General features: G+C 43.8%; 13 protein-coding genes across 13 annotated transcripts; 7 read left to right on the top strand and 6 right to left on the bottom strand.

Moving 5' to 3' along the window:
- Positions 1 to 383: 383 nt before the first annotated feature.
- On the bottom strand, positions 384 to 1,294 carry Bfra_002790 (uncharacterized protein; the record flags this gene model as incomplete). The annotated part of the gene is made up of 4 exons (XM_037333204.1): positions 384 to 540; positions 700 to 794; positions 930 to 1,086; positions 1,176 to 1,294. The coding sequence occupies 4 exons, from the start codon at positions 1,292 to 1,294 to the stop codon at positions 384 to 386; spliced, it is 528 nt and encodes a 175-aa protein (XP_037195332.1).
- An 867-nt stretch (positions 1,295 to 2,161) lies between these two features.
- Bfra_002789 (putative wd-40 repeat-containing protein) lies at positions 2,162 to 3,797 on the bottom strand (the record flags this gene model as incomplete). Its single annotated transcript, XM_037333203.1, has 2 exons — positions 2,162 to 3,374; positions 3,427 to 3,797. The coding sequence occupies 2 exons, from the start codon at positions 3,795 to 3,797 to the stop codon at positions 2,162 to 2,164; spliced, it is 1,584 nt and encodes a 527-aa protein (XP_037195331.1).
- A 1,036-nt stretch (positions 3,798 to 4,833) lies between these two features.
- Positions 4,834 to 6,307, top strand: Bfra_002788 (putative dna polymerase ii large subunit-like protein; the record flags this gene model as incomplete). Its single annotated transcript, XM_037333202.1, has 5 exons — positions 4,834 to 4,903; positions 4,954 to 5,293; positions 5,365 to 5,560; positions 5,739 to 5,994; positions 6,084 to 6,307. 5 exons carry the CDS (start codon positions 4,834 to 4,836, stop codon positions 6,305 to 6,307), a joined length of 1,086 nt encoding a protein of 361 aa, XP_037195330.1.
- Positions 6,308 to 7,225: 918 nt separating this feature from the next.
- Positions 7,226 to 7,520, bottom strand: Bfra_002787 (uncharacterized protein; the record flags this gene model as incomplete). The annotated part of the gene is given in 2 exon segments (XM_037333201.1): positions 7,226 to 7,256; positions 7,267 to 7,520. The coding sequence occupies 2 exon segments, from the start codon at positions 7,518 to 7,520 to the stop codon at positions 7,226 to 7,228; spliced, it is 285 nt and encodes a 94-aa protein (XP_037195329.1).
- A 122-nt stretch (positions 7,521 to 7,642) lies between these two features.
- On the bottom strand, positions 7,643 to 8,335 carry Bfra_002786 (putative n-terminal acetyltransferase c complex catalytic subunit mak3 protein; the record flags this gene model as incomplete). The annotated part of the gene is made up of 2 exons (XM_037333200.1): positions 7,643 to 8,047; positions 8,129 to 8,335. The coding sequence occupies 2 exons, from the start codon at positions 8,333 to 8,335 to the stop codon at positions 7,643 to 7,645; spliced, it is 612 nt and encodes a 203-aa protein (XP_037195328.1).
- Positions 8,336 to 8,901: 566 nt separating this feature from the next.
- Positions 8,902 to 11,104, top strand: Bfra_002785 (putative phospholipid:diacylglycerol acyltransferase protein; the record flags this gene model as incomplete). Its single annotated transcript, XM_037333199.1, has 3 exons — positions 8,902 to 9,231; positions 9,339 to 10,464; positions 10,518 to 11,104. The coding sequence occupies 3 exons, from the start codon at positions 8,902 to 8,904 to the stop codon at positions 11,102 to 11,104; spliced, it is 2,043 nt and encodes a 680-aa protein (XP_037195327.1).
- A 1,189-nt stretch (positions 11,105 to 12,293) lies between these two features.
- Bfra_002784ia (uncharacterized protein) lies at positions 12,294 to 13,131 on the top strand (the record flags this gene model as incomplete). Its single annotated transcript, XM_037333198.1, has 2 exons — positions 12,294 to 12,671; positions 12,712 to 13,131. 2 exons carry the CDS (start codon positions 12,294 to 12,296, stop codon positions 13,129 to 13,131), a joined length of 798 nt encoding a protein of 265 aa, XP_037195326.1.
- A 226-nt stretch (positions 13,132 to 13,357) lies between these two features.
- On the top strand, positions 13,358 to 14,890 carry Bfra_002783oa (putative uroporphyrinogen-iii synthase protein; the record flags this gene model as incomplete). Its single annotated transcript, XM_037333197.1, has 1 exon — positions 13,358 to 14,890. One exon carries the CDS (start codon positions 13,358 to 13,360, stop codon positions 14,888 to 14,890), a length of 1,533 nt encoding a protein of 510 aa, XP_037195325.1.
- A 643-nt stretch (positions 14,891 to 15,533) lies between these two features.
- Bfra_002782 (putative fad-linked sulfhydryl oxidase alr protein) lies at positions 15,534 to 16,160 on the bottom strand (the record flags this gene model as incomplete). The annotated part of the gene is made up of 2 exons (XM_037333196.1): positions 15,534 to 15,952; positions 16,082 to 16,160. The coding sequence occupies 2 exons, from the start codon at positions 16,158 to 16,160 to the stop codon at positions 15,534 to 15,536; spliced, it is 498 nt and encodes a 165-aa protein (XP_037195324.1).
- Positions 16,161 to 16,558: 398 nt separating this feature from the next.
- Bfra_002781 (putative uroporphyrinogen-iii synthase protein) lies at positions 16,559 to 17,585 on the top strand (the record flags this gene model as incomplete). Its single annotated transcript, XM_037333195.1, has 2 exons — positions 16,559 to 16,886; positions 16,945 to 17,585. 2 exons carry the CDS (start codon positions 16,559 to 16,561, stop codon positions 17,583 to 17,585), a joined length of 969 nt encoding a protein of 322 aa, XP_037195323.1.
- Positions 17,586 to 18,407: 822 nt separating this feature from the next.
- Bfra_002780 (putative oxidation resistance protein 1 protein) lies at positions 18,408 to 19,564 on the top strand (the record flags this gene model as incomplete). The annotated part of the gene is made up of 2 exons (XM_037333194.1): positions 18,408 to 18,950; positions 19,049 to 19,564. The coding sequence occupies 2 exons, from the start codon at positions 18,408 to 18,410 to the stop codon at positions 19,562 to 19,564; spliced, it is 1,059 nt and encodes a 352-aa protein (XP_037195322.1).
- A 994-nt stretch (positions 19,565 to 20,558) lies between these two features.
- On the bottom strand, positions 20,559 to 24,365 carry Bfra_002779 (putative condensin complex subunit 1 protein; the record flags this gene model as incomplete). The annotated part of the gene is made up of 3 exons (XM_037333193.1): positions 20,559 to 20,729; positions 20,793 to 23,500; positions 23,549 to 24,365. 3 exons carry the CDS (start codon positions 24,363 to 24,365, stop codon positions 20,559 to 20,561), a joined length of 3,696 nt encoding a protein of 1,231 aa, XP_037195321.1.
- Positions 24,366 to 24,703: 338 nt separating this feature from the next.
- On the top strand, positions 24,704 to 26,203 carry Bfra_002778 (putative protein kinase protein; the record flags this gene model as incomplete). Its single annotated transcript, XM_037333192.1, has 2 exons — positions 24,704 to 24,980; positions 25,029 to 26,203. 2 exons carry the CDS (start codon positions 24,704 to 24,706, stop codon positions 26,201 to 26,203), a joined length of 1,452 nt encoding a protein of 483 aa, XP_037195320.1.
- Between the last annotated feature and the right edge of the window lie 51 nt (positions 26,204 to 26,254).

Below are 26,254 nucleotides of genomic sequence, written 5' to 3'. Positions count from 1 at the left end.
TTGGTTGGCTTATCCGGAACCCTTCTTATATAATTGAATTGGAGCGAGTCCTGCTTAGGAGCAACACTCAAGCTCACAACTATCGAACCCACGAATCTGGGTTGGGGATTGACGGATTCAATGGCAGCACTGGCGATATCGAAATGTTATAGCCAACATGATTCCCGTTTCAGATTTCTAATCTTACTTCGTTGCCTTCCCTTTTTCACATGATGCTGCTCTCAAAAACCTTACAATGCTCTCTTATTTCTTCAATGTATTGATGCACATTACCTTCTCTTCCTCATCTCTCTTCCTTCTCTCAATTTCACTTTCTCCAATCCATCTATACAACCATTCCGCAAACCCAAATTGTCAAACAAATCCAACATTCTAAATTAGAGTTACTCCCTACTCAATAGAGGTGATCTCTCTCCCGCAGCAGCTTCTTCATCTACATCTACTGCTGTGCTTGCTACCCCTGCATTCACATTCAATTCAGATTTCCGACTTGTTTTGAGATCGTAAATAGCGAAGGCGAGGGTAGGATAGAAGAGGAAACTATTTGGGGAATAAGGGGAATTAGATTAGTTTTGAATGGGGAGTGTGATCTGTTATTAAGATTGTATGAGATAAACCAGAAGGGAGGGAACCAAGAGGTAATGTGGTAAGGATGGAAGGGCAGGCGAACAAAGGGCAGAGGAGAGAGGGAACACATACGGTAAACCAAGAAAACTAATAATCGCCTGTGCAATTCGGGGCGTTCGTGATTGCGGTTGATTGTAGGAGTTGTGGACGGGACCAAAAATGCTATCCTATGATTTTATAAAGTTTGATTAGCTCGGGATTTTCATCGCTCAGTACAAATTTCCACAGATCCCTCCCTCTCCTCTTCCCTGCTCTTCTCCTATCCTCATACAGACTCTCAAAAGCAAAAGGGTAAAACGTACGAAGAGTAACCAAAGCCACACCGCACTCGCAAAACCGCTTTTTGCCACTTCCAACCAGACCATAAACTCTTTACTGATATCCCCACTGTTTCCCCCTCGTTGAGTAATAATGATAAACAAGATCGAAGCGGAGAAGAAGGCGTTTGAGAGGGCATTTCTGGGGTGTTTTGTTAGTTATCACAGAAGGGGAATCAAAAGATGGAAAAAGCGATTTTTCATTTTTCATAGAGGAGTAAATAGACATACACAAATTCATATATCGTAAAATTGGCATCTAGCGTTAAACACCAAAATGTAAATACACCTGCGTGTATCATCACGGGGAACGCAATGAGGGCTTGGAAGACACCGACTGTGTGAGCCATGTTTTGGCCGAGGGAGCGGGGTTCAGGACGGGGGGAGAGGGAGAGGGACGGGGAGGAGAGTGGGTGGTGGGGACAGAGTCCATGATGGAGGAATCTCGTTGTAGGAGGGGGCGTAGGATTTATTGATGATCTGTAGTGTAGTGAAGGAGAAATGAGATAAATCTAGATCACCGAAACACAAAATGGCTCTTAAAACCGCACGATTAGAAACTTGATAATTTTCGTCTACTCAAGTATAATATATACATTCCCTCAATCCTCAATCCCCGATTTTTAATCTCACGCCTCGCCAAGTAAAGGAAGCACAGTGTACATGGAGAAGAACAGGGGAAAACGGCATAGTCAATAATATGGTAAAACGTGGTAGCCTGATGCTCGGTTAATATGATTGGTGCTTATGAAGGAGCCTGATCTCGGGAGTGTGTGATTGGTTTATACGATGAAGCCTAGAACATACGTACGAGATGGATAGACTGGTGAAACAGATTGTATGTATTATATTCGGTGGTATTGTAATTATAGTATTGAGAAAATTTTGGGTTAAGAAGGAATTGTTTGCTAAGTGAGTGGGATTCGTTTGACAAAAACCTTTCTCGTCAAGCAAATTGCATTGATATACATAATATAATTCGAATACCTTTCGGGGTCAGGATATTTAGCTAAATACAGACGTTCCTTATTTAAGGTCGTTTCTCAAAGATTTTATGCCTGTCGGCATGCGAGGTACCCATCTTGATGCTGGTGATATTATCGGCAATATCCATTAACAAGCTTTCATCCGACGGCTCATTAACTGCAGAGCTTTAACAATGCGAGTACTAAAAAATATAATGTTCCAATTTTTCCATCATTCGAAGATTGCGATGCTCAAAGAGCCTCAACTCCAGCTGCAATTTCGTCAATCTCATTATTACCCCCCTCCACAAATTTATAAACGCCCAACTGTCGCTTGTTAAAACACGTGCTAACAAAAATCATATCTTCATTCGTGATAGTAGGCTGTACTCTTTTCGGTGTACCACTCAGTCGTCTCTTATTAAAATAAGAGCTTAGGAAAACCAGACCTCCATCTCTTCTGCCAGGCTGAACTGCGCTGGCATAACATAATTGAGATTTGTTGGTTGGGTTTGGCCATTTGGGAATTTCGATGTTAATGGATGCGAGAACTTTAACGCTCCAGATGCTATCTTTTCGTTCTACTTTTAGGATTTTTGCGCCGACTTCCATGCATGACGCTAGCACTTGGAAGGAGATGTCGTCGCTGGACTCAGTTCTGGATTCGTTTTCGGTTGGTCTGGGATATTCGTGAAGGAATTCAAGTCGGTATGCACCACCTCCAACATCCAAATCTGCTACAACATCGATTGGTGTTTCCTCTGCAAGCTGATCATACGTTACTGGGCCGTGGGACCATTCCATGACAATGACTCTGACTTTATTGTCATAACTACCAGTTAAGAGAATCCATCTTCTACCCCCACATGGTAATGGTAAAATAGAGATAACAGCAGCATCATGCCCCGAGTATGACGTTTGCAAATTCAAATCAACATGGTTATCCCTATTACGGGGATTTCCTAGAATGCAAGTGCGGAGTTTCGAATCATCGCCTCCTGAAAAGATCCCGAAGTTTTCGGAAGATATGTAAGGATGACAAGCCCAATAGCAACAATATGCATATTGAGGCTCCTCGCCAGAATATGGGATCTTTAAAGAATGCAATGATACTGGCGGTTCTTCCTTCCTCATGTGTAAGTCCGAACCATGTATCTTGCCGTAGATAGCTCCAGTGATGTTAAGTATTTGAACGACTCCGGTTGAAGCCGTTACAGCTAAAGATAGGTAGCCATCTGTAGATGTTGAAGGACACCACGCAAAATAGGTGATCAGAACGGAATCATCAAATATCTTCCATGTATTGACGTGTTCGATATTAGGAGAAGTATCATCATTAGTCGTTATTTTGAAGAGGGATATTCTACCCGTGCTGGAGGAAACTGCAAAATAATCTTGGTCTGTGGGGCAGAAGTGAAGATCATAAATCGCTCCGTATGGATATGGACGTGATTGGCAAAGGGTTCTAATCATATCAGAGGTGACAAGAAGGACATAAGCTCGTGAATGATGCTTACAGGGAACCATCCTCAAGATGATATAGCATCACACTTCCATTCCTTTTTTGAAGAGTTGATGGAGGTTCTGATTGGCCTTTTGATTCTTCCGGGATAACATCGCTATCTTCGACAAAAACAAGTGGTTCGTGAGAATGATCGACTAAACTCAAAGGAGCTGGAGAGATTATTCCTTCTTTATTGGGAAAAGGGTCTGTATTCACAGCAACTTCACTCGAAGCCTTCTCAACATTTACCCATGAGTCTTCATCTTCCTTATCTAACTCATATGTACCAATGACGAACCATGAAGGGTTATTTGGCCAAAATTCTATGCAACTTGGAGGGAGGTCCAAGAGATCAGAATCAAGGACTTCGATCTTTGAGGCCATTTTTGATTGATTGATGGGTTTTTGGCATGGAGAGCTTGTTTCTCACAAAAGATCTCCCGAGAAATATAGTAGGTGCAATGAGAGAAAGGGATGACTGTTCTAAATGTTTCGATTTTTTTATGTTGATCTTGTCTCAAGGTTTAAATGTTTCCAAGGAAAAGTATTGTGAATTCAAGCCACATTGCACCGCCACCGCATGCGATGAAGTCACCATAAGGGTTAATTGCGAGATCTAGAACCAGAAGTCACAAAGTCACGAAAGCTTAACCAATGGATTCTCTTTTACGCATCAATCTCCATCCTTCCTTTATATCCCGCTCGGCCGCCCCAAATATATTGAGAAGGAGCGGCGAATCGGAGTAATATGAGTACCACACAATTTCCGCTTCGTTTCCACTCCCGTCATAACCATCTCTCTACATGTACTCCGGACTGCTTCTTCATCAAACTTCTGCAAGCATCTACGAACCCCTGTGGTTCGCTATGCATTCGGGTGTCTGCTTCCCCCGTCCCCGAGAAAAACATGTGCAGGTCATGTTTGCTGTTGAAAGGTCTAGAGGATGAATACTTCTCGGTGAAAATGTCATTCCAACACGAAATCCAATATCAATGACTATCCCCAAACTCCAAAGCGTCAAAATCAAACACCAAGCATCACACACTAGAATGTTCCACAAGTTCAATATCCCAATTGACTTAAAAAAACATTTCTGGTTCTCGTCCTAGAAAGCAAGATTTGGATGCCCATCAAAAGACAGCATTCTATGGTCCGTGCATAACCTTTCTTGAAGTGAATCCCCTCAACACTTCCAAGTCGAAATCTTCTGTCAAATTTCTTAAATATTACATCTCTTTCCATACATATCTTAGTACTATTACTTTTATCTACTCAAGATTTGTTGATCCAGTGGTCATATAATTACTGCTTTACGTGCACATATTAGTAATTCATCTACGTGTTTCTCCAATTTCCAACTTCGACTTCACTCACTTGTCACCCGAAAGTTCGTGTGAGAAAGTCTCTTCCAAAAACGTCATGGCGAATGGAAAAGAAACCAAAGTATCAGACAATGAGGGTTATCTATCAGATGAATCGGATTTCTATGGTAATTCAGCCATGACGCCTCTTTCATCCCACTACTAACCCTCACATTAGGCGATCCCGAGACCAAAGCTTCGTTCGAAGATCGTGCTGCAGACTTTGACACTACAGCATATTGGAAAAGTCATCAACCAACTTTAACCGAAAAAGCAGATGCCAATGTTGCCCAAGCCCTTGCAAATCCAGAATCCAAAGCGACTTTGTATAATCCGTATGCAGGTCAGGCATGTGCATGGCAACTTGATGAGAGTATTGATGATTTTTTGCGACGATTGCCACCAAGAACCACGGAAATTAGTCAATCAATTCCGTGGATATTTGTTACCAATCCTTTCCGAAAGGCTCCAAAAGGCATTGCGGTAAACGATGAAGCTCCTCCTAGTGAACATACCGAGTGAGTGATACTGGATACCAAGACCGAGAGAATTTGGAGAAGCATATTTCACATACTAATTATGAAAATAGCTGGGCGAGATGTGTAACCGAGGGGAATCGTTTACTTGATGAGCTGATCACGATTCGGAATACCATCGAGAGAGAAAACTCGAAGAAGTCCACAGTTGCAATCGATCGGATGATAAATAAAGAGAAAGAGATCATTGTCCAGAAAATTCTAGATACAGCTATTGATTGTGGATGTACGAGTGGGAAGGCATGTAGTGTATCTCGCTTATGTTGTTGCGCCGGATATCTTAGCTTCTTACCCCTCTGTTTAGTGTCCAAGTAGTTCTCGGATAACCCTCAATACATATCGGGTATTTACAATCGAACCGCCGTATATTCCTATTTTCTCCCTCTACCATATACACGTTCTAACTCTAATATTGACTCTTCCTCAGTGGATGATATTCTCTCCTTCCTCCGAAGTAGACGAAATCTGGGCCGCAATCGCCAAAGCCACCTCCACCAATTCTCTCGGTATATCCGCTAAAGTAGCACCCAACGATGGAGCCGGCCTACTCCAAAAATCTCGACTCATATGTATCTACACCGAAGATTTCTCAGACAAGATGGATGTGTATCGAGTTTTGAAAGCTATTCGAGAATTAGGGTTGGTCGATAGGGCTCTGAAGGGCGCGATTTATTACAAAGCAGGTATGTATGCCTCATTCATCTCTCCACATTCTATCAGGGAGCTAGACGAGGTTGCATTGGTGAAACGAGATTAACCATTGGGATATTAGATGTATACACCTACCTAGAACTCTCCTCCCACAATCCCTACGACATCAAAGCCTCTCTCTACAACTCTTTTGAATTTTTCAAAAATCCTCCTCTTGCTCCTTCCACAGCTGCTGGACTAAGATCTCGCACTGTCAAAAAGGAAAATGGGAAGGTGGATTCGTTCTTTCGAAAAATTAAGAAGGAACCAAGTGATTTGGCTATGCGTCGGGTTGATTATGAATGAGATGCTGGGTTTGTTGAGAAATTGCGGGGCTTGAATTACGGTCTGGCTTGAGGATGAACATGAGGGTTCTTGAGAAGATAATGCTCAAGCGGTGTCAGCACGTTTTGTTCTTCTCGGCGCTCTCAGGATTTGGAAACGTAACGAAATCAATAAAAATGACAGTCCCATTACCATGAATGTTTTTCCGACACGACCTTTTTGGAGCTAGCTACAGCGAATCAGCTCGTGATTAAAGAATATCTTTTTCCAGAGGGACTCTAATCCAGAGATCTAGCTAGGATTGTAGGATGGCTTAGGAAGTCAGCAACATGTGCGTCTCATCAAAATCACACTTTCGATGAGGTCTATCTCGGCGAATGGCACTTTCCTTTCTTCACTTCACGATCGTGGATAATCAGGCCGCATTCGAAGAGGGACAGATGCTTGAGCACACCCATACAGATACAGATGTCCGAGGAATATAATATAATCTCAGTGTAGATAGATAGCTATTTGCCAGTCATCGGGAAAGTGTATCGGCTGTTGACTAGAAGTCTCAAATACAATTTTCTAAGATCAGAATAATCTATCATGTGGCTACTTGTATTTTTCGTTTGGGAGAGAAAAATAGAATGGAATAGGATAGGATGGACGTAGAGAGGAGGTAGTGAGTTGGGCTCGTGTTGAGGTATATATACTTCATTATATTGGGTACCTACCTGGGTAATAATTTATCTATCATCCTTAAATGGTGAGCGGAATGATATGAAACGAGCTGCCACCTACCATCTTGGAAGTGTGAAACGTCCTCGATATTCAGTGTTGAATTTATAGAGTGGATTTTGACGAATGGACTGTTCAATTTTGGAATTTACAGATAATTTCCTTGGGTACAAGTAGGTAAGATTGGAGGTTTCTACTATCTTACTATTTTAACTGCTACCGAGATCCTTTGCGGATAGTGGGCACCCTTTACTTACTCATTTGGTCGGTTAGTACCGTTTCTTCGTGGTGGTGGTGGGCCGTATTTAGACGAGATATGCTCTTCCTCCTTGCCCTCGCCGTCTCTGGGACCTTTCTTGATTGACAAGTTGTCCATACATCCTCTTCTTCTGATTGATCGGCGTGCTGATACGGAGGATATAGTGGGATGGGGGAATGGGGAGATGGAAACCAATGCAAGCTCCCATTTTATATCCTCAGTTTTTCTCCCATTGTTATTGGGACCCCGCATCGCTACCTCTGTTTCGTTCCCCTCCTTATCTCCAAACCTCCCTTACTTTGCGATAGTACTCGACATTCAAAGATTTGTCTTTTGCCATCAGTAGGCTTTTCATCACCGCTCACAAATAGACCTTAAACATAATCCTCATCCCTCCCCTCCACCATCCCACTCATGTCGCCCACCCTCTTCAAATGCAGCACCAATCTATATGCACAACTCCCGTTCAAATAATATCTATTCAACTTCTTACTCCTCACAAATCCCAATCGTTCATATAATCTCATTGCGGCCACATTACCCTCTTCAGTTTCTAGAACTATTTCATCTGCTCCTCTGGCGGCCATCGCATCAATTGCCAGTTTCACCAATTTGGTAGCGATGCCCTGACCGCGAAATGAGGATGAAACTGCGAGCATGGCTATATATCCGCGCAGAGTAGGTGGGGAGTGGGAGGAATGGGTTTCGAGTTTGGCGATAAGGATGCCGTGGAGAGGGGGGGTAGTTGTGGGGGTTAGAGGGAGAGAGGGGTCGAGTGCCTGGGGAATGTTAGTTTTATTTGGAAGTGAATTGATTTATTGATTGGGTTTTTTTGGCTGGGGATGAAAAGGGAGGAGTACCATAAAACATAAATCTCCCCATTGGTACAGGAAATATCGATACACATAGATACTGTAAGGTTCGCTCAAATCTTTAGATATCAGGGCTCGAATTGAGGGCAAATATTGTTTTTCGAGTGAATGCTCATATTGCATATATCGTAGTTCGGCTGGTAAATCTCTATTGCTTGCAGATATCGGTGTTCCGGAGCTGGTTTCTGAAGCCATGTCTGCGGAAAGTATCGAAGTGGTTGTTTGTGAGATCTCCACCTGTGTTTTGTGTTTGGGGTATATTGTGAGGTATGGGATGAATCTTGATGGAGGGGACCACCAGACCACCGGAACAAACGGTGATGATGATCCGATAAGTTGGACTGGCTCCTGGAGAAACTTCGGCAGAATTTGAATGAATTTCTGAATTTCCGAATTTCTGCATTTCTGGATTCCTGAGATGTTGGAGGGAAAGTTTTTGGTTTCTTTCTTCACATGTAAAAATATTAACCAATCAAAAGTTGAACATGAGAACGGAAAACAAAAAGTTCCGAACAAGCCGCTAAGCTGCCAATCCCGAAGCAAGCGCAAACAATTGGGGTCAATGCGATTACGTAGCTTGGCAGGTTCAAGTTAGATGGATCGATTACTTTGAGCCCAAATTATTTGTGAACAAAAAACTTTCCTTTCTTCATATTTCGGCTTCCCATTTTCCGACAATGGAGAGATGAATTGATATTTATTTGCCTCTTCCCATTCTCATCATCTCTCTTCCCATAAATCCTCATCTTCGCTCTCTCATCATGTCCGTACTCCGCCGCCTATTCCTCGGAACTCCGACACCATCCCCCTCCCCCTCCATTCCACCAACCCGTTCTTCCTCCCCCTCCAACGGCGAAGAAGTGCGTCTCGCGCCCGTAGTTCGAGTCCTCACACACAAAGAACGCAGACATAGAAAACGACGCAATACATTTATATTTTTCCTCGGTGGCCTTTTTGGGTTGGTGATAGCGGGGTTTTTCGCGGGCAAGAATGATTTACTCGAGTTGCCGGAAATGCTGGAGGGGATTACTATGGATAGTCTGATGGATGTGTTACCTGCGGGATTTGTGAAGGATGCAAGGGATCTGGCTGTAGGTGCTGGCCTTTCTGTATTGTATCCCTCTTTCGGTTATGAGGGAAAGTTGGGCATGGGAAGGTTTTGAGTTGAAATGTGAGGCTAATGAATTTTTGTTTGTAGAAGGGAGAAAGGGAAGCTGTGAATTATGATTCATTTTCTGTAGGGTTGCATCTCAAGTCGCAGGGAATTCTTGCGCATCATCCAGTTATCATGGTTCCAGGTGTTATCTCGACGGGGTTGGAATCTTGGGGCACCACTAATGCTTCACGACCTTATTTTCGCAAAAGATTGTGGGGAAGTTGGAGTATGATGAGAGCTTTGGTTGCAGACAAAGAAGGATGGAAGAGACATATTATGTTAGACAAACGTACTGGACTGGATCCTCCCGGAATCAAATTGAGAGCTGCGCAAGGATTTGACGCTGCCGACTTCTTCATAACAGGATATTGGATTTGGAGTAAGATACTGGAGAACTTGGCGACGATTGGTTACGATCCTACAAATAGTTACACGGCAGCTTACGATTGGAGATTGTCGTATGCGAACCTGGAGGTTAGAGATCAATACTTCACAAGATTAAAGACGCATATCGAATTGGCGAGTAAGATTTCAAACAAAAAGGTGGTCTTGGTTTCGCATTCTATGGGTGGTCAAGTGCTGTTCTATTTCATGCATTGGGTAGCATCTCCGAGTGGCGGGAACGGTGGAGATGATTGGGTTGATAAATATATTGATTCTTGGATCAATATTAGTGGATGCATGCTTGGAGCTCTCAAAGGATTGCCTGCTGTGCTATCAGGAGAGATGAAAGATACCGCGCAACTAAATGCATTTGCAGTTTATGGCCTCGAAAAATTCCTCAATAAAGAAGAACGAGCTGAGCTCTTCCGAGCCATGCCAGGAATCTCATCCATGCTCCCTATTGGAGGCGATGCTATTTGGGGTAATGCAACCTGGGCACCAGATGATACTCCGGGTCAGGAAGTCAGCTATGGACAATTTCTAAATTTCAAAAATCAAAATACATCGACGGGGTATCGAAATCTTACAGTATCGCAATCCCTAGACTATTTATTCAATACCACAGAAGATTGGTATCGAAAGGCAGTCAAAGGTAGCTATTCACATGGTGTAGCTCATACTACAGCCGAAGTGGAAGCAAATGAAAAGGATCCAAGGAAATGGATTAATCCACTCGAGACGAGGTTACCTCTTGCGCCAAATCTGAAAATTTATTGTTTCTATGGTATGTTGTTCTATCTCCAAAACTTCCCCTTAACCGGTGCTAATTTTCAACAGGTATCGGTAAACCAACCGAGCGTGCTTATTTCTATCGCCACTCGGACAATCCCCTTTCGTCCCTCAATATCACAATCGATACCGGTCTATCCCAAGCTAACATAGACCACGGCGTGATTCTTGGCGAAGGTGATGGAACCGTCAATTTACTCAGTGTCGGTTACATGTGTAATCGTGGCTGGAAATATCATCGCTATAATCCAGCAGGTGTAAAAGTTAAGACCTACGAAATGCCCCACGAACCAGATCGTTTTAGTCCTCGTGGAGGTCCAAATACCGGAGATCATGTGGATATTCTGGGGAGACAAAGCTTGAATGATTTGATTTTGAGAGTAGCGGCAGGTAGGGGCGAGGAAATTGAGGAAATGGTTGTCAGTAGGATTGCGGAGTATGCGGCGAATGTAGAGATTGGGGAAGAGGAGGAGTATAAAGTTAAAGGGCAAGAAGATGATGGCAAAGAGGAGGAGAAGAGAAGAGGGAGAGTTAGGGACAAGGTTGAAGAGAAAGTGGAAGAGGTGTTCGAGACATTGGAGAGGATTGTGGCGGGGAAGGATGGGGACAAGAAGGGAAATAAAGATGAACTGTGATAGAAAAAAACACTTGTGTTTATCTTCCTTTGGGGCTGGGTCGGGATTGGGGAATGGCGAGGGTTGAAGATTGTATATACAAATGATACAACACATGATATCATACAGAACGACTTAGAATATGGAGTCGCATGGGAAAGGGTCGGAGTTGGGATCGGAATCCAGGCGTTTTAGACGGGAGAGGGAAGAAAGTGCGTTTTTCATGTGTTGTACATAGCCGCACCTTATATTTGAACACAAAAGCATTGTGTACATCGCAATTCTTCTAATACACGTTTATTGTTAGGTGAGCAAGGAACTCTGAGGGGATAAATATATGTAGTAGTGATAAACTTGTGTCAGCAACTAATTGTTTAGCGAGGAGAAAGAAGAGCTTTTGCCCCTTTTTCGGTTGGTGGTGATTGTTAATCATGAGTATGTGTTCTTTGGCAATTCGGTTTTGATGTTGTTCTTGATTGTTGATGTTCGGCACTTGGAGTCTTGAACGAACGTGGTTTCCTGATATAGCTCGATAGTTCGATATCTCGAATTTGTAAGCAGAGGAGGAAGGTTTATTCAATACATTGAAATTGCTGAAATTTCTAAAAACTCTCAGGCTCTGGATCTCTGCATACCTACCTATGTGTACTATCTAGTTATACCTAGTAGTATACTTATCCTATTCAAACCCTCCTCCTCTTTCTATTTCCCACGGAATCGATCTTGTGACTTCACTTCATCGCAAGTTCCTGATGTGGTTTCAATAGATGCTGAAGGAAAGGACAGAAGGAGATAGTAATGTACTTGCTGTTTCTATGTTACGTGAAGTAGGAACGATTTGGTCTGTTTGTTTACTTAGTTTCTCATATATAAACCCGAGAGGACTTTGGTTTTTGTTTCTGTTTTCTTTCTCTTCATCAACTTATTATCAGCTTACTGTTTATCCATAGCTTCCAATTTTACAATAACAACATTCGTTTTCTCTACACAATTCTTGCTTCTGGCTTGTTGCTAGGGTAGTTTTGCTCTCGTTCACATTCGTTTTGGGGATATAGATTTATTGTCTTATTCTTTACATCAGTGCATCATACGTTGAGAGTTTGTCACTCGCTGACCACCTACACCTTCAGTGCTTCTCATTTCATCTTGAGTTGTCAATTGAGACCATTCATAAAATAGTTGGGCTGAAGGATAATTCTCTCTCGATTACATGCCTGGTCATCATCCACGCACAATTACCTGGCCCTACATCTGTGGGCGTGGGCGAACTGGAAGTTGTGTTATTTCTAGGCAAGGAGCATCCTCGCTTGAAAGCGTTGTACCACTAGTAACAACTAGTAATACAATATATCTTACTCCTCCTGATAACACAACTCAAGTAGTCATTATTAACACCACACTCTCTTCTGCGGGTCAAACTCCCGAAGCAGCATACATCCCATCTTCAGCAGCAAGGACGATTCCGTCGCCTGTTTTACACATTCCTGCAATTACAACTGCAGTCAGGGCAACGGGGGAGGTAGTACTTATAAACCCCATGACAATATATGGTTTTGAATTTGCTAGTTATATCGTGAAAGACTATTGTGTAAGCAGGGTGACGGACGAGACGATTGATGGATTCGCAGCAGACTCAAGAGCGTCAGGAGAATCAGGAAGTCAGACGAACGTTGTCTCAAGCGTCTAGCCCAGCGGAGGAAAAGAAATCTCTGAAGACAGCGGTACAGTCGACGTCGAGAGAACACTCGCGACACGCATCGCCAGTACAGTCGTCACCACAGGCATCACGCCCACCTAAAAGACGTACATGTCAACGCCCGCCAAGTCCCCCATTCGTCAGTGCCGTGGAGAGAACGATAATAGAGACATTGGCGCCAAAGAAGAGAAAAAGGAAGTGGTGCCGAAGACAGGTGAATACAGCAAAGAAGGGGCTTCAAATATTGGTCAAGAAGTTTCGAAAGACAGCCCCAGTGCAATCGCCACTGCTAGAACTACTTTCATCATCGGCGCTAGCTCCAGCTCCAGCTCCAGCTCCGGGCCCAGCTTAGAGTCCAGCTCAAGATCCAACTCCAGGTCTAACTCGAGGTCCAACTCCAGGTCCAGCCCCATATCCAGGTTCAGTGGCAGCTCTAGTACAAGCCACAGAGCAAGCCTCAGAGCATCCCCCAAGAAACAAAAGTATAGAAAAATAAGATCCGTTCTAAAAGCGGTCAAAGAATATTGGAAGCCAACAATAGTCACGCCACCACATAATCCATTACAGTCGCGATCACTATGGCTACCAGAAAAGCCACCGGTAGCGTTGCGACCAGCTCCAGTGCAACAACGGCAGAGAAAGAGGACACGCATTCTGAGAGCGATCAAAGAGTATTGGAAGCCATCAGACAACCCAGTACCACCACGCGACCCAGTACAATCGTGGGCACGGCCATCAGCAGTACCACCACCTCCAGCACGAGCCTCAGTGCGACTCCCAGTGCAACGAAAGCAGAAGAAAAAGAGATCAGTTTTAAAAGCGATCCACGATTATTGGAGGCCTCCTCCGCCTTGATTGCTCGGCAATCTGAAGATCAAGATCAGAACCAGTATGCGGGGGGTGAGGATGGATACATGCAGATGCAAGTGGCTGGGAGCGCAAGAAATGCTACACACATTGCTCCTGAAGTGGGAAATTTTGCAGGTGAAAATCTATTGTCAAGTTCGTCAAGTTCTACCATGATGATGGAGACTGCGCCGTCTAATAGTGCATCGATATCTCATAACGACTTACCTTCGAAGTCAAGGACGACGATGACTACTATACTATCAGCCTCAATCTCTGCACTTGATATTCGAAATTGTGAGAGTGATTCTGATCGATCTTCACAAGCTGGTTTTGTAACTGCAGGCTCTGTACCTCCTGTTCAACTTCTCTCAAACGAATCTGATTCATCCACCCAAGGTGGCCGTGTAGCTCGAGCTTCTCTTGGTATGATGCTCGCAGTATTCGACCGGCCCGCCAGTAGTGAAATTTCTAACACGTCGAGGCGATTTCGACCCTTGATAGGGGATAGAATCATGGCTTTCGCTGATGTGTACTCCCGAACAAACTTGAGGGAAACAGTGTCAATTCTCCAAGGGCCGAATGAGGGACACTCCGATACGGAAGAGGAAGAAAATAAGGAGTCAAGTTCAGATACAAGTTCGGAAGCTCATGATGAAAACAGTGAGAAAAGCGAGACATCGTCAAGTGATTATGATTGTCCTAGATCAGGGACAAGCAATCGTCGTCAACGGGCACCACAAGATCGACAAGATGAAAAAGATTCGGGGTCTGGGGGAAGTCATGATTTAAACCCAGGTAATGGGAATAGGGACGAAGATAGAGAACCACCAGGTCAATCGAATATTGTTACACGATCCGCGCAAGAGACCAATGATAAAAGCAGGAGCACACTCACCAAATTGGAGGCGGATTACAATATTGAAGAACTTCAAGCCGATCGCTGGGACTTAAATCTCCTTGGAGGGAAAGGGCAGAAAAAAAGACAAAGACGTGGTGTTACTACTTCGGTTTTCTTTGGGGGTGGTTTTAGGAGTTTGAGTCTTGATGTTGCTGCTTATGCATCCAATGGAAAGAGAAGAAAAATTGGCGAGAAGGGCGAAAAGGAGAAGAAAGATGTGAAAGCGGATGATACTGATGATGCCGATGATGAAGATTCTGATTCTGATATGGATGATGAAGGCTCTGTTTGTAATGTTTCATTTTACGGCTTCAAGAAACTACTGATGAATTGGGATAGGTTGGAGTGTTCGAGGAGATATTGAGTTTGATACGTATCAATGCAGTGGAACCTGTACATCAGATGGGAGGCTGCAGATGTTTATGTTGAAGGAGTGGTATCGGCACTCATCTGTTCGATTGAGATGGTAGATGGACGATTGTATGTGTTGTCGTGGAAGGGGTAAAGTGAGGAATTGTATGAAATGTATTTTAGATGTTGATTAGGGGGATACATACATCATCGACTGAAGTCAGCACCGCATCATTAGCGAAATAAATCAGCTTTATACATCAAGCCTATACTCTTATACTTTTCTTAGTGTAATGTTGAGAAGAGAATTCTTCATAAATTCATGTACAGTTTTCGAGTCGAGATTACCTCCTTCCATGCATGACCTTCTTGATTTTGTCCCGAAACGCCGAATTATGCTGGGTTGGCCATTATATTATACACCTCATCTCATCTTATCTCATCATATATCATATCGTACACCCTCTCCCCATCTATATAATACATCCTCCCATCCCATTCCACAAGACCATCTCTTCCATGTTTTCATATTCGAACCTCTCCTCACTTCACAAGATCATAATATATCTTGCCACTACTCAAACCCCAACCATCTCTTTGTAGACTCCCGAATCCATTTTCAGGCTCCTCAACTCATTACATCCCTCCCCCCTCTCCTACCCACATCTCCCATCCCTCCAGCCCGTCCTCCACCTCTCCTCCCAGCGCTCGCAATCAAACTCTCTCTTCCCCAGCTTCCGATTCACATCATTATGGGCCTCGCACATCCACTTCCCAAACTCGGCACGACTTTCCGTGCGCACCTTGTTCTCGGCCATGTAGGTTTGGAAATCGGAGGCGCAGGTCCAGCAGGGGTAGAGTTGGGAGAAGAGGCTCATGAAGGTGGAGATGTTGGTGCGGTCGGTGGGGGTGGGGGTGCTGGGGTAGGAGGCGGAGAGCGTGTGTAGGAAGGTCCAGGAGGCGCGGCCGAGGGCTTCGACGTCGGGGGGCAGTCGGTTGGGGGGTGGGGGAGGGGGTGGATTGGAGAGATTTGGTGGTGGAGGTGAAGGAGGCGAAGGAGTTGCAGGAGCGGCAGCTGGGAATGGGGGGTTAGTTTAGGGTTGAGTGAATATCCGTGATGTGATGTGGTAAGATTGAGAGGAGGAAGGGGAGGGGAAATCAGTATGTGTGACTTACGGCTTCCCATCTTTTCCTAATATCACACCTTTGGGGTATTTTTTGGGAGGGACGGCACCGCTCGCGGTAGGTGTATTTGTGGTTTCATCCTGTGTGTCGTCTGACATTTTCACTTTTATTATTCGAAGGAAGGAACAAAAGTTAGATGAGATAAGTCTGAATTTTACAAAATGTACAAAAATGTCTACATATATGAATAATTGCAGCTCTGGTTTGTAAGAAAAGGAAAATGATCGGCCTCTTCCGCATTTTCCGCATGGGTACATGGGTACAGGGGTATGGTTTAAGCTTAAAAGATTGACATGTCGTTGTCGAATAGAAAGAGTTCTAGTGCTGATAGCTTGGAGCAGAGGCTAATCGTCATTTCTCCGACATGTGCCCCGCAAGTGGGATAGATGGATAAAGTTTCATGTGCTTTTTCCGAATGTGAGATTTTGACGTTTGAATCTAGGGAAATTACGATACGAGTGACAATTTGAGAGATAGGAGAAAAGAAAATTAAGGAATGGAAAGAATGGGGAGAAGAATACCGACGTTTTTGTTGAAGACGAAGAGTGTGCCGAATGATGGGTATGAGGAGAGGTTTGAGGAAGTGAGTTTTAATGCGATGAGGTATGGAGGGATGGAGGGGAGTGATAGGGGGTTTGAACCGATTTTTGTGCCGGTATTGGAACATAGGTTTGTGGATGAAGGAGTGGATGAGGTGAAGAGGTTACTTAAGGAGAAGGGCATTGGGAGAGAAGAGGGGAAGAAATATGGAGGCTTGATTTTCACAAGTCAGAGGGCTGTGGAGTTATTTGCTAAGTTGGTGGAGGAGGGGAAAAACGAAGATGGTATGTGATGGATCTTATTTGATTGAGTGATATAGATCATTGACTGATAATATTTTAGAGAGCGATGAGTGGCCACATCTACAAAATATACCAGTCTATACCGTCGGCCCAGCTACTTCACGAGCATTACGATCGATACCTCAAACCCCCGCCTTAAATATCTTTGGTGCCGAATCAGGAAATGGCGAAGCATTGGCACATTACATATTAGAACATTATGGGAATTGGTACAAGGATCGCTCCCTAAAACCATCTTTACTTTTCATGGTTGGTGAACAGAGACGGGATATCATTCCTAAAACATTGATGAATTCGGAATTATCGGCCGAGAAGCGAATCCAAGTCGATGAATTAGTCGTTTATGGTACGGGGGTAATGGAATCCTTCGAGGAAGATTTCAAAGCTTTATTGAAGGAGACGGAGAATAGGGATACCAGATGGGTAGTTGTTTTCTCACCGACAGGATGCGATGCCATGTTACGATCACTCGGGATGTTAGATTCCCAAAGTGGGAGAATAAAGCGAGCAGATGAACAAGAGGATGGAAAGAGAAAGACTTTCATCGCGACGATTGGACCGACCACCAGAGATTATCTTAAGAATACTTTTGATTATGAACCGGATGTTTGTGCTGAGAAGCCAAGTCCTGAAGGAGTAATTGAGGGGATTAAGAAATTCTTGGATAATAGGTTGTTATAGATATCTCGTTAATGATTGCAAGATTCTTGACACATGATCTGCTTATTTGGGTTTCAGGTGCAGGTTTGTATGTAATTTGTGGATTGGTGATACAGCATATTGAATTGATGCAGTAATATTGATGGGAATCCATTCCAAAGGTTGTCATACATGGAATCGTCCGATCATTTGTTTTGATAACGTACAAAAACGGCTATGGATGTTGTCGAACCGTCGACTCGGATTGAATATACCATTGAAGATGTATGTTATGTATGAGATAGAACGTTCAAATTCGGCTGGGAGGAATTTAATGAATCTCCCAAGACGAGATATAACATTCAGAACTTTTGATGAACATGAGCATTAAAACATTGAAATCTACCACTCAAACAAACATTTCTTGGCTCCCGCACACCTTTCAGCCTTATCCGTATCTCAGCTAATCTAACCAATTGAAACTTAGTGGCGCCCCCCTTCAACAATCAAAGCACTGGCAATTGGAAATCGACAATCGACAATCGACAATCGACATCTCTCATTTCATCAGACCACGAATGGGTGAATTCACTCCAACCAATTACTCAAGTACAACTACGACAGCTTTCAAAGTATAAATACGATTCTTGCTCTCAATTACTACAGCAGCCATCTCGAGATCCATTCCAAGAAGCTCTACCTCCCGCATTCTCATTTTATAAAGGTTCCAAGCTATCCTCGGAACAAAACCACGAAGTCTTCCAGTAACACTCACGCATCGCATACACGACATATACTTACGAGCGGGTCCATTAATGCAGTAAACCCATTCCAACACCGTATTCACAATCGCATCCATCCACAATGCCAAACAATCGCTATCACGACGAAACCCCCATGTCCTCCTCCGGCAACTCTACCCCCGCCCTCTCAAACTCCACAAGTTGGGCTGTCCCGACCATTTCCACCGCAGTCACTGGACTACTGCGACGTTTTTCCACCGAACCTTCTACTCATTCGGGTAACGGCAATGGGAATCATCACAACAATACTTCCAATCACGCGAAATCCCAATCTCCATCATTCTCCCCAGCGCAAAATGGTATTCAAGGCGTCTACACACCTCCTCACCGAACAGCGTCGCCATTTCAACCACCGCCTTTGTATCCGGTGACGTTGAAGGGGTGGAGAGAAAATACAGATCCGTCTGCGCAATTATTGAGCCGCGCATTGGCGGAGGAAATTAGATTACTGGTTCCCCCACGATTACAATTGTGTGAGGAATGGAATTTGGTTTATAGTTTGGAACAGGATGGGGTTAGTTTGGGGACGCTTTATAAGAAGTGTGATGACTTGAGGGGTTTGAGGAATGGCTTTGTCTTGGTTGTTAAGGATGGAGAGGGTGGGGTATGTATCTCTGTTTATCTCTTGTCTGGTTGTTATCTTGGAGGTCTTTGCGACGCGTATGACATTGGACATTTGGCTAATGAGATTGTGGACTATAGTTATTCGGCGCATACCTGACAGAAGCACCGCACCCCGCACCTCACTATTTCGGCACAGGAGAATGTTTCCTCTGGCGCGCAACCATCCTTTCCTCCTCCCTCCTAGCAAACCTTCCCCCTCCCCCTTCCTCCGATACTACGAACTTGCAACGCTCAACCACCATCGGCGCTCCTCGAAATCAAAACCAAAACCCCGCCCATCCCTCTTCACTCCTCTCGCCCACCTTCTCCCAACCCCCTCCCAAATCCCCCTCCTCCATTAAATCAGGCGCCAGCACACCCGAACGAATCCGCTTCAAAGCCTTCCCCTACTCTGGAATAAACGATTACATGATGCTCTGCGAAACAGGGTTCCTATCAATAGGAGGTGGAGATGGGCATTATGGACTCTGGTTAGATGATACATTTGAGAAAGGCGTAAGTAGCAGTTGTCCTACATTCGGAAACGAACCATTGAGTGAGGAGGGGGAGAAATTCGATATCATAGGGGTAGAAGTGTGGAGTATTGGGAATTAAGTGGCAGTGATACACAGGAGGAGAAGATCCTCGGCAAGGAGAAAGAAAAAAGGAGCAGAAGATGCAAAGGGTGTGGAAGAAAGGGAAGAGGAGGTTGCAGGACGATCCGAATTGATTGATATATGCATGATACCCTTATTGCGAAATTTGTAGGCAGCTTGAAGCAATTTTATTTCACTCTCATTACAATTCATGAATAAGAAAATGGTAGGCGTTGGTAATACAGTAGGAGTATACAGTGAGAAAGAACCGTTTTAGCTACTTTATCTAACCTTTCCTTTTCAAGGATTGAAATGGGATTTTTGGAGCAAATGGCAAACGACGTGGAAACTTCACATTATAGATAGGTAGTACAGTGTAACATGATGTGATTGAGATTCTACTCTCTTTTACTCTATTCCGTTCCTAACACGTCAGTACTATTACTCTCAGCAAGATATCGCAATATCACAATACATGCGAGGAAATGCAAAAATTGTCGTTCTCAGCTCATATCTGGTAGAAAGAAAACAAAAGCTGAGAGCTCACCGGGGAGGTGAACATTTCCCCGGTGAGCTCGACAATTCGTTTCTCCAATACTTCTAGTTTTCGTCGAGAGGTGAATGTTGAGAGTAAATAGTACCTAGTATTCTCTCCGTACTTTTTCAAGAGCACTATATAACATACCTAAACGCGTGATCCAAGTGTGGAGTAGCTAGCTGAGGAAATGCACATTTTGATAGAAGAGAAATGTAGATATGATCCATTCATTCTTATCATCGAAATCACTTCAGATCCAGATTTGCACTTGGAAAATTCTAGGTTATCGTATGTCGAAAAACGTTATATTCATCAAGATCATTAATACATCATACAACCTAACGCCAGGTATCAAGTATCATTTCTTGATGATCATAACCCTAACACCGTAATCATCATTATCATCAACCATTCGATACAAGAAAGCCCATTCCCAATTTTCATCTCCTGCCTGACACACACCTTCGACGTAAAATCAAGCACTGGCCTGTACAACTCTGAATCCTCCTTGTACCAACTTGGTAATTTCTTCATTCTTGTGTTGTAATAAACTCAAAGCATATGCGACATCGTTCCACTGTCTTTCGCTTTCACATCTAGCTAATCGAGCTGCCAATTTATCGGCAAGTTGGCGGGCATGTTTATCCTATTTATCAGATCAGTATCAATTCCTGTGAAATCAATATATACAAAAAATGTAGCAACATACCTTTTCAACAAATCCAGCCAAGAACTTAATGATTCTCCTGAGAGCGTCCTCTTCAAGCTCCTTCTCGGCACTCAGCAAGCTGAACATATCAACAAAGTGATTATATACAGCATTGTCCTTCGTGCTCAGTTCAGTAAAGAACATTCTGCTCAAATCTGCGATACGTTTGTCATCATCTTCGAGACATTTAGCCATCTCTCCTAGTTGACCCTTGACCTTCACTTGACCGGCAAGAATGAGGAAAGTGAGAGTCATCAAACAAGTTCTCTTCACACTTGCATCCTTATCGTTCAATCGTCTATAAAGGAAATCGGTATTTTCATCGATGAGATGGTTAAAGCAGACGGCCATATCACCAAGAGCGATCACCACGTTCGAACGGATAATCGGGTCCTTCGATCGCTCCATAATAGTGATGAGAAGAGGAAGATTGGTTTCACAATATTCGGAGCTGACACACATGAGCTTTGCCAAGCAAAGGGTAGCAGCTGCTTGAAGGTTGCGATCCTTGTAGGTTGTGTTATTGGAACAAATTTCAGCCACAAGTGGTCCAAAGTTAGCGAGTAGAGAATTTTGTCCAAATAACAGTTCACGTTCTCTGATGTGTGACATGGCGTCCGTGAAATCATCTTCTGTTGTTCCTCCTATCATGTCGAGATCATCGGCAGCTTCTTTCGCGGCCTTATCTGCTGGTGTCTCCGCTGCTTTGTTCTTTTCAGCGTCTACCTTCCGCCTCTTGAAATCCATTTCGCAAAGCTCAAGATGCACAATCTGTTTAATAGCAACATGTCCGACTATAAATAGAAGTTGCGATAACGCAACAGAACCCTTCTGCTTGTTTTCGGATGGTGCTGGAGTTTCAGTCTCCGCTGGTGGCGCTTCTTCTTCCTGTCCCTGTTCTTCGGCGTCTGCATCCGGCATATCTACGTCCATCATGTCTGTATCATTGTCCTCATCCAATTTAGGTTGAGGCGTTGCCGCAGCTCGCCGCTGGAATACGTTTTTCGTTTTTCTTCGGAGAATCTCCGAGCAAAGGTTGTCTGGATGTTTCGAAAGGGCATAGATGGCACTAATCGCCTGCTCGGCTACACCGTACCACTCTTTATTATCAGACTCCACTTCGATAATAGCAGCCAACTTTCCGAGGACGGCATGATCATTACTAAGCTTCGAAGTTTGCTGTGTCGCTTGCCTTCCAGTAGGGTTAATTCTTCGCAGGGCTAAGCATGTGAATTTGGCCAACTGCAAGTCTGATCTACCAAGACTCCCCAAACCAATCCTTAACATTGTTTCCATTTCCCCAACCACAATTTCCGGCTTTGCGGTAGCAAGCATACCCAACACAATGATTGCACCTCGTCTCTGACTCTTCGAAATTTCTCTCTTCTGGACTCCATAGACTTGCCAAAGTTTTGAGATGACGAGATCCGGAATATGGTTCGCCTTCATCATGGTGCTTAATAGTTGTTCAAGGGACGTTAACTCTGCCGGTGTCGCTCCAAACGTCAAACTAATCATATTACGTGCAACGTAATTCGCAGCATCGTTTCCGCTGTATGTATCAGGGGCTTCAAAAAAGAGACGTTTGTAACAATCAATAAGATGATTTTGAACACCCTTTCCTTCGTCACTATTACCCTTGGTCCAGATTAGACGTAACATTCTCCTGATGCCAAGCTTATTTTGTTCGATATTGTAAGCGTCGCCAACTTCGAAGTAGTCCATAGCCTCAATGACCTCGCTCTTGTTCTTCGATCCAAGCAGTTGACAGATAATGGTAGTAGCTCCATGTAAAACTTCAATAAATTTAAGAGCCTCAACATAGTATCGTCTGGTCAGAGTTAACTTATTGATAGCCTCTGAAGTAGCAGCTTCTTCTTGTGCTTTTTTGATTGCCGCAATTTTTTCCTCGTCGCTCATAGGTGCTTGAGCCTTCTTGGGAGAATCCGATTCCAGAACAGTAGCATCGTCTAGTAGTTGGGGATCTGCTTCTGCTATGGTAGTATCCGCTAATCCAGCTGCTTCGGCTGGAGGCTTAAGTGCATTCAGCTCCGCATCAACGGTTTCTAATCGAGAATTCCACTCCTTGAAATTCAACTGCGATCCGTGCATTAGACTAAATGGATGAGTTTTGATCAAGGTTCCCAAGAGTTTGACTGCATTTCGGCGGACATTGCTACTCTTATCCTCTAAACTTCGCGCGGCTAATTCGGCGACTCTCTGTCGACGCTTTGGAAACTTTTGTTCAAGTTCACAAAGCTTGATATAAACTTGGATTGCTCGACATCTACAGTAAGGGTTGATATCCAAGAATCGTTCTTCCAATACGTCAAAGAATGCATTGAGTTGCGATTTATGATTATCGCCACGTTCCTCCTGCTTACTCAGATCTGCTATGAGATTTCCACAGATTTCGATGAGAGCACATCGTACTGCGTAGTTTTCGCTATCCAGTTGCTTTGCCAGCATAGTCATTTGCTTGATAACCAGCCTAGGAGCGAGCTCAGAGAGTTTGACGATAAATGCTGAGACCGACTTCGGTCCTTTGGTATCGTTACTATTAAATTCTTTATTGCTAAGCTCTCGAATGATTTCGTCCGATAATTGAGGATAATCATATTGCTCTGATAGAATATGCAAAAATTCGGCCATAGGTTCGGCTAAATGCTCGAAGTAGGTCAAATTCTGCACGATAGATATTTGTGCAGCTATCACTTAGTCAGTTCAAACCCCTTATACATCTGAAAATAACCTACCATAACCGTGGCCGTGATGCTTAACAGCAATGCAGAGCACTTTGAAAGCGTGCATTCGGATTGCTGTATTCTTAACTCTTTGCTCACTCTCTAGTACCATATACACAGGTCTCGTAAATAGACTAATAAATGTGTCCCTCTCGGATGTTGTTAGAAATATCTTTGAAAGCTTTAACTTCAAGACCTTGCACATAGTGTCAAGTGCTGTTTGTAATTGAGCAGATGAGTCCCAGTTCTCGTTTTTCGCACTTGCTTTAGCTTTTGAGGCCTTGCCTCTTCCACGAGCCACCGGCGCAGTTGTCGACTTCTCGGCCGCCTTGGTTTCCACCGCTGCGATCGTCCATTGTAATAGGAATCCAAAGATCTCCAGTAATTGTTTATGGTGAGCCACTAATTCCTGTTCATCTGTTTCGAGATCGTTATGAATGATATCCGCTTCGGCGGAAAGACCGGAGACTATGAGGTCAAAGATTTTGCTCAAGGCATGTGTAGGTAGGGCGGAAGAGGATCTAGAAAGTTTGAAGAGTTCAGAATCTGGTTCGGTGGGGTAATTTTGAGTAGATTGAGGACAAACTGGTACACACTTTAGCAGGAATTGCAAGGAATCAAATGATGAACTTCTTGTTATAGCATCTGGATTCTCTGCAACTGAATCCACGATGGGGTTAAGGACACTGTTGACCAGGGCATTTGTGAGCGATTCGGGGTCATTTTCGCAATCGACAAGGTTGGAATCTGCCTCTGGTGTCGGAACAGTGGCGGGGTCGCTCATATAATGCTTAAGAGCATCATTGATATCGAAATCTATCGTATCCATATTGTCGACAATAACGACCTATCCAGAATCGCAGTAGAATACATAAACCGAGGTTGTGTATTGTCGTTGAACTATTTGTTTGTTCGAGTGAAGTTTGCGATAATAGTTGCTAGGGGTTTTGTGTTTATTGATGTTGACTTTCTACCACTTTAGGACTAGCGCCTGGAATCTGCACCGCGATTTGACCGCGACTTGAAGACCCCGCCAAAAATCACATACAGCGAGCAATAAATTACTACTGCGTAGATTGTACTAAGCAAACCGATCGAGATCTCGACTCCGTTCAGTGATGGGTCTTTAAGAATCTCAATTTACTCAAAATTCTATTCAATAGCAATATGTCAACAGCACGTCAACGTCAAGGGAATACCAAAAATTCTTTCCAAATTCACAATGACGAGACAAATCATGAAGAGGCAATGAATGAAGAGGGCCTCGAGAACGACGAATCAAGAATTGAAGATAACGAAAGGCTGCAAGAAGAAGGGTATTCGGAAGACTCTGACGAAAGCGATGATGCTGTTGATGCTGCTACTGCAGAGGATATCGCCAAATTTGAAGCAACTTTCAAGGGCATAAAGGATCGATTTCGGCTGATAAATCGTATTGGAGAGGGTAAATGAAGCAATTGTGTGATATGGTACGGTTACTAACGCGATCTAGGTACATTTTCTACCGTTTACAAAGCAGAGGATCTTCTATATGAGCATTACGATAATGATTGGGATATTGAAGAGAAAGAACATTCCGCATGGACGTCACCGCCCGTAAAGAAAAGGAGGACCGGTGGAATTCGAGATGTCTTAGACCAATATAATCAACAACGCCGTGGGAAAAAGTATGTCGCCATAAAGAAAATTTATGTTACAAGCAGTCCAACTCGAATCCTCAATGAGCTGGATCTCCTAAACGACCTTCGAGGCTGCGATTCAGTCTGCCCCCTCATCACAGCATTCAGGCATACCGATCAAGTAGTAGCAGTTCTACCATATTTCAGACATACGGATTTCAGGGAATATTTTAGGAAGATGAAAGTCTCAGATATGCAGGTGTATTTCCGGTCGCTGTTCACCGCTCTAAAGGCCGTTCACGCCCAGGGTATTCTTCATCGGGACATCAAACCGACGAATTTCCTCTACGAGCCGGACAAGAAAAGGGGCGTACTTGTGGACTTTGGATTGGCAGAGCGAGAAGAAGAGGATTGTAAATCTTGTCTGTGTACAAGAGATTATGACACACGCAAAAGGAAGCTGGAGAATAGTGTAGCCATTCAAAACTTGCCATCGGCTGGCTACCCAAAACATGACAGTCGACCATCGCGGCGTGCAAATCGGGCTGGAACTCGTGGCTTTCGAGCTCCTGAAGTCCTTTTCAAGTGTCAAGAGCAAAGAACAAAAATCGACATCTGGTCTGCCGGAGTAATACTTTTGACTATACTTTCAAAACGTTTTCCGTTCTTTAATTCCGCTGATGATGTTGAGGCAATGATTGAGATTGCTACAATATTTGGAGTCAAGAGAATGAAGAACTGTGCTTATCTTCACGGGACTGTTTTTGAAACCAATATTCCTACGATTGGTCAGGCAGGGTTTGCGTTGGAGAAAATCATCCTATGGTCAACATGTAGAAATGATGGAGGACCAGATGGGGCGGAACAGCCATTGACCAAGGAAGAGAAATTGGCCGTTGAATTTCTGGAGCGCTGCTTGGAGCTCAATCCGCACAAACGTATTAGCGCAGAAGATGCCTTGAATCATCCATTCCTTCTGGAACCAACGCAAGATGACATCAAGAACGAAGATTATGATGAGGACGAATTAAGTATGATTCCAGCGTAATGAATGGGTGTATTGGCGCTTTTGGGATTATGGGGAGTATGGTAAATTTGT

The sequence above is a fragment of the Botrytis fragariae genome, assembly GCF_013461495.1.
Source record: "Botrytis fragariae strain BVB16 chromosome Unknown tig00000012, whole genome shotgun sequence".
Lineage (NCBI taxonomy): Eukaryota > Fungi > Ascomycota > Leotiomycetes > Helotiales > Sclerotiniaceae > Botrytis > Botrytis fragariae.
The sequence above is the reverse complement of the archived record's forward strand: the minus strand, read 5'-3'. Positions and strand labels throughout refer to the sequence as shown.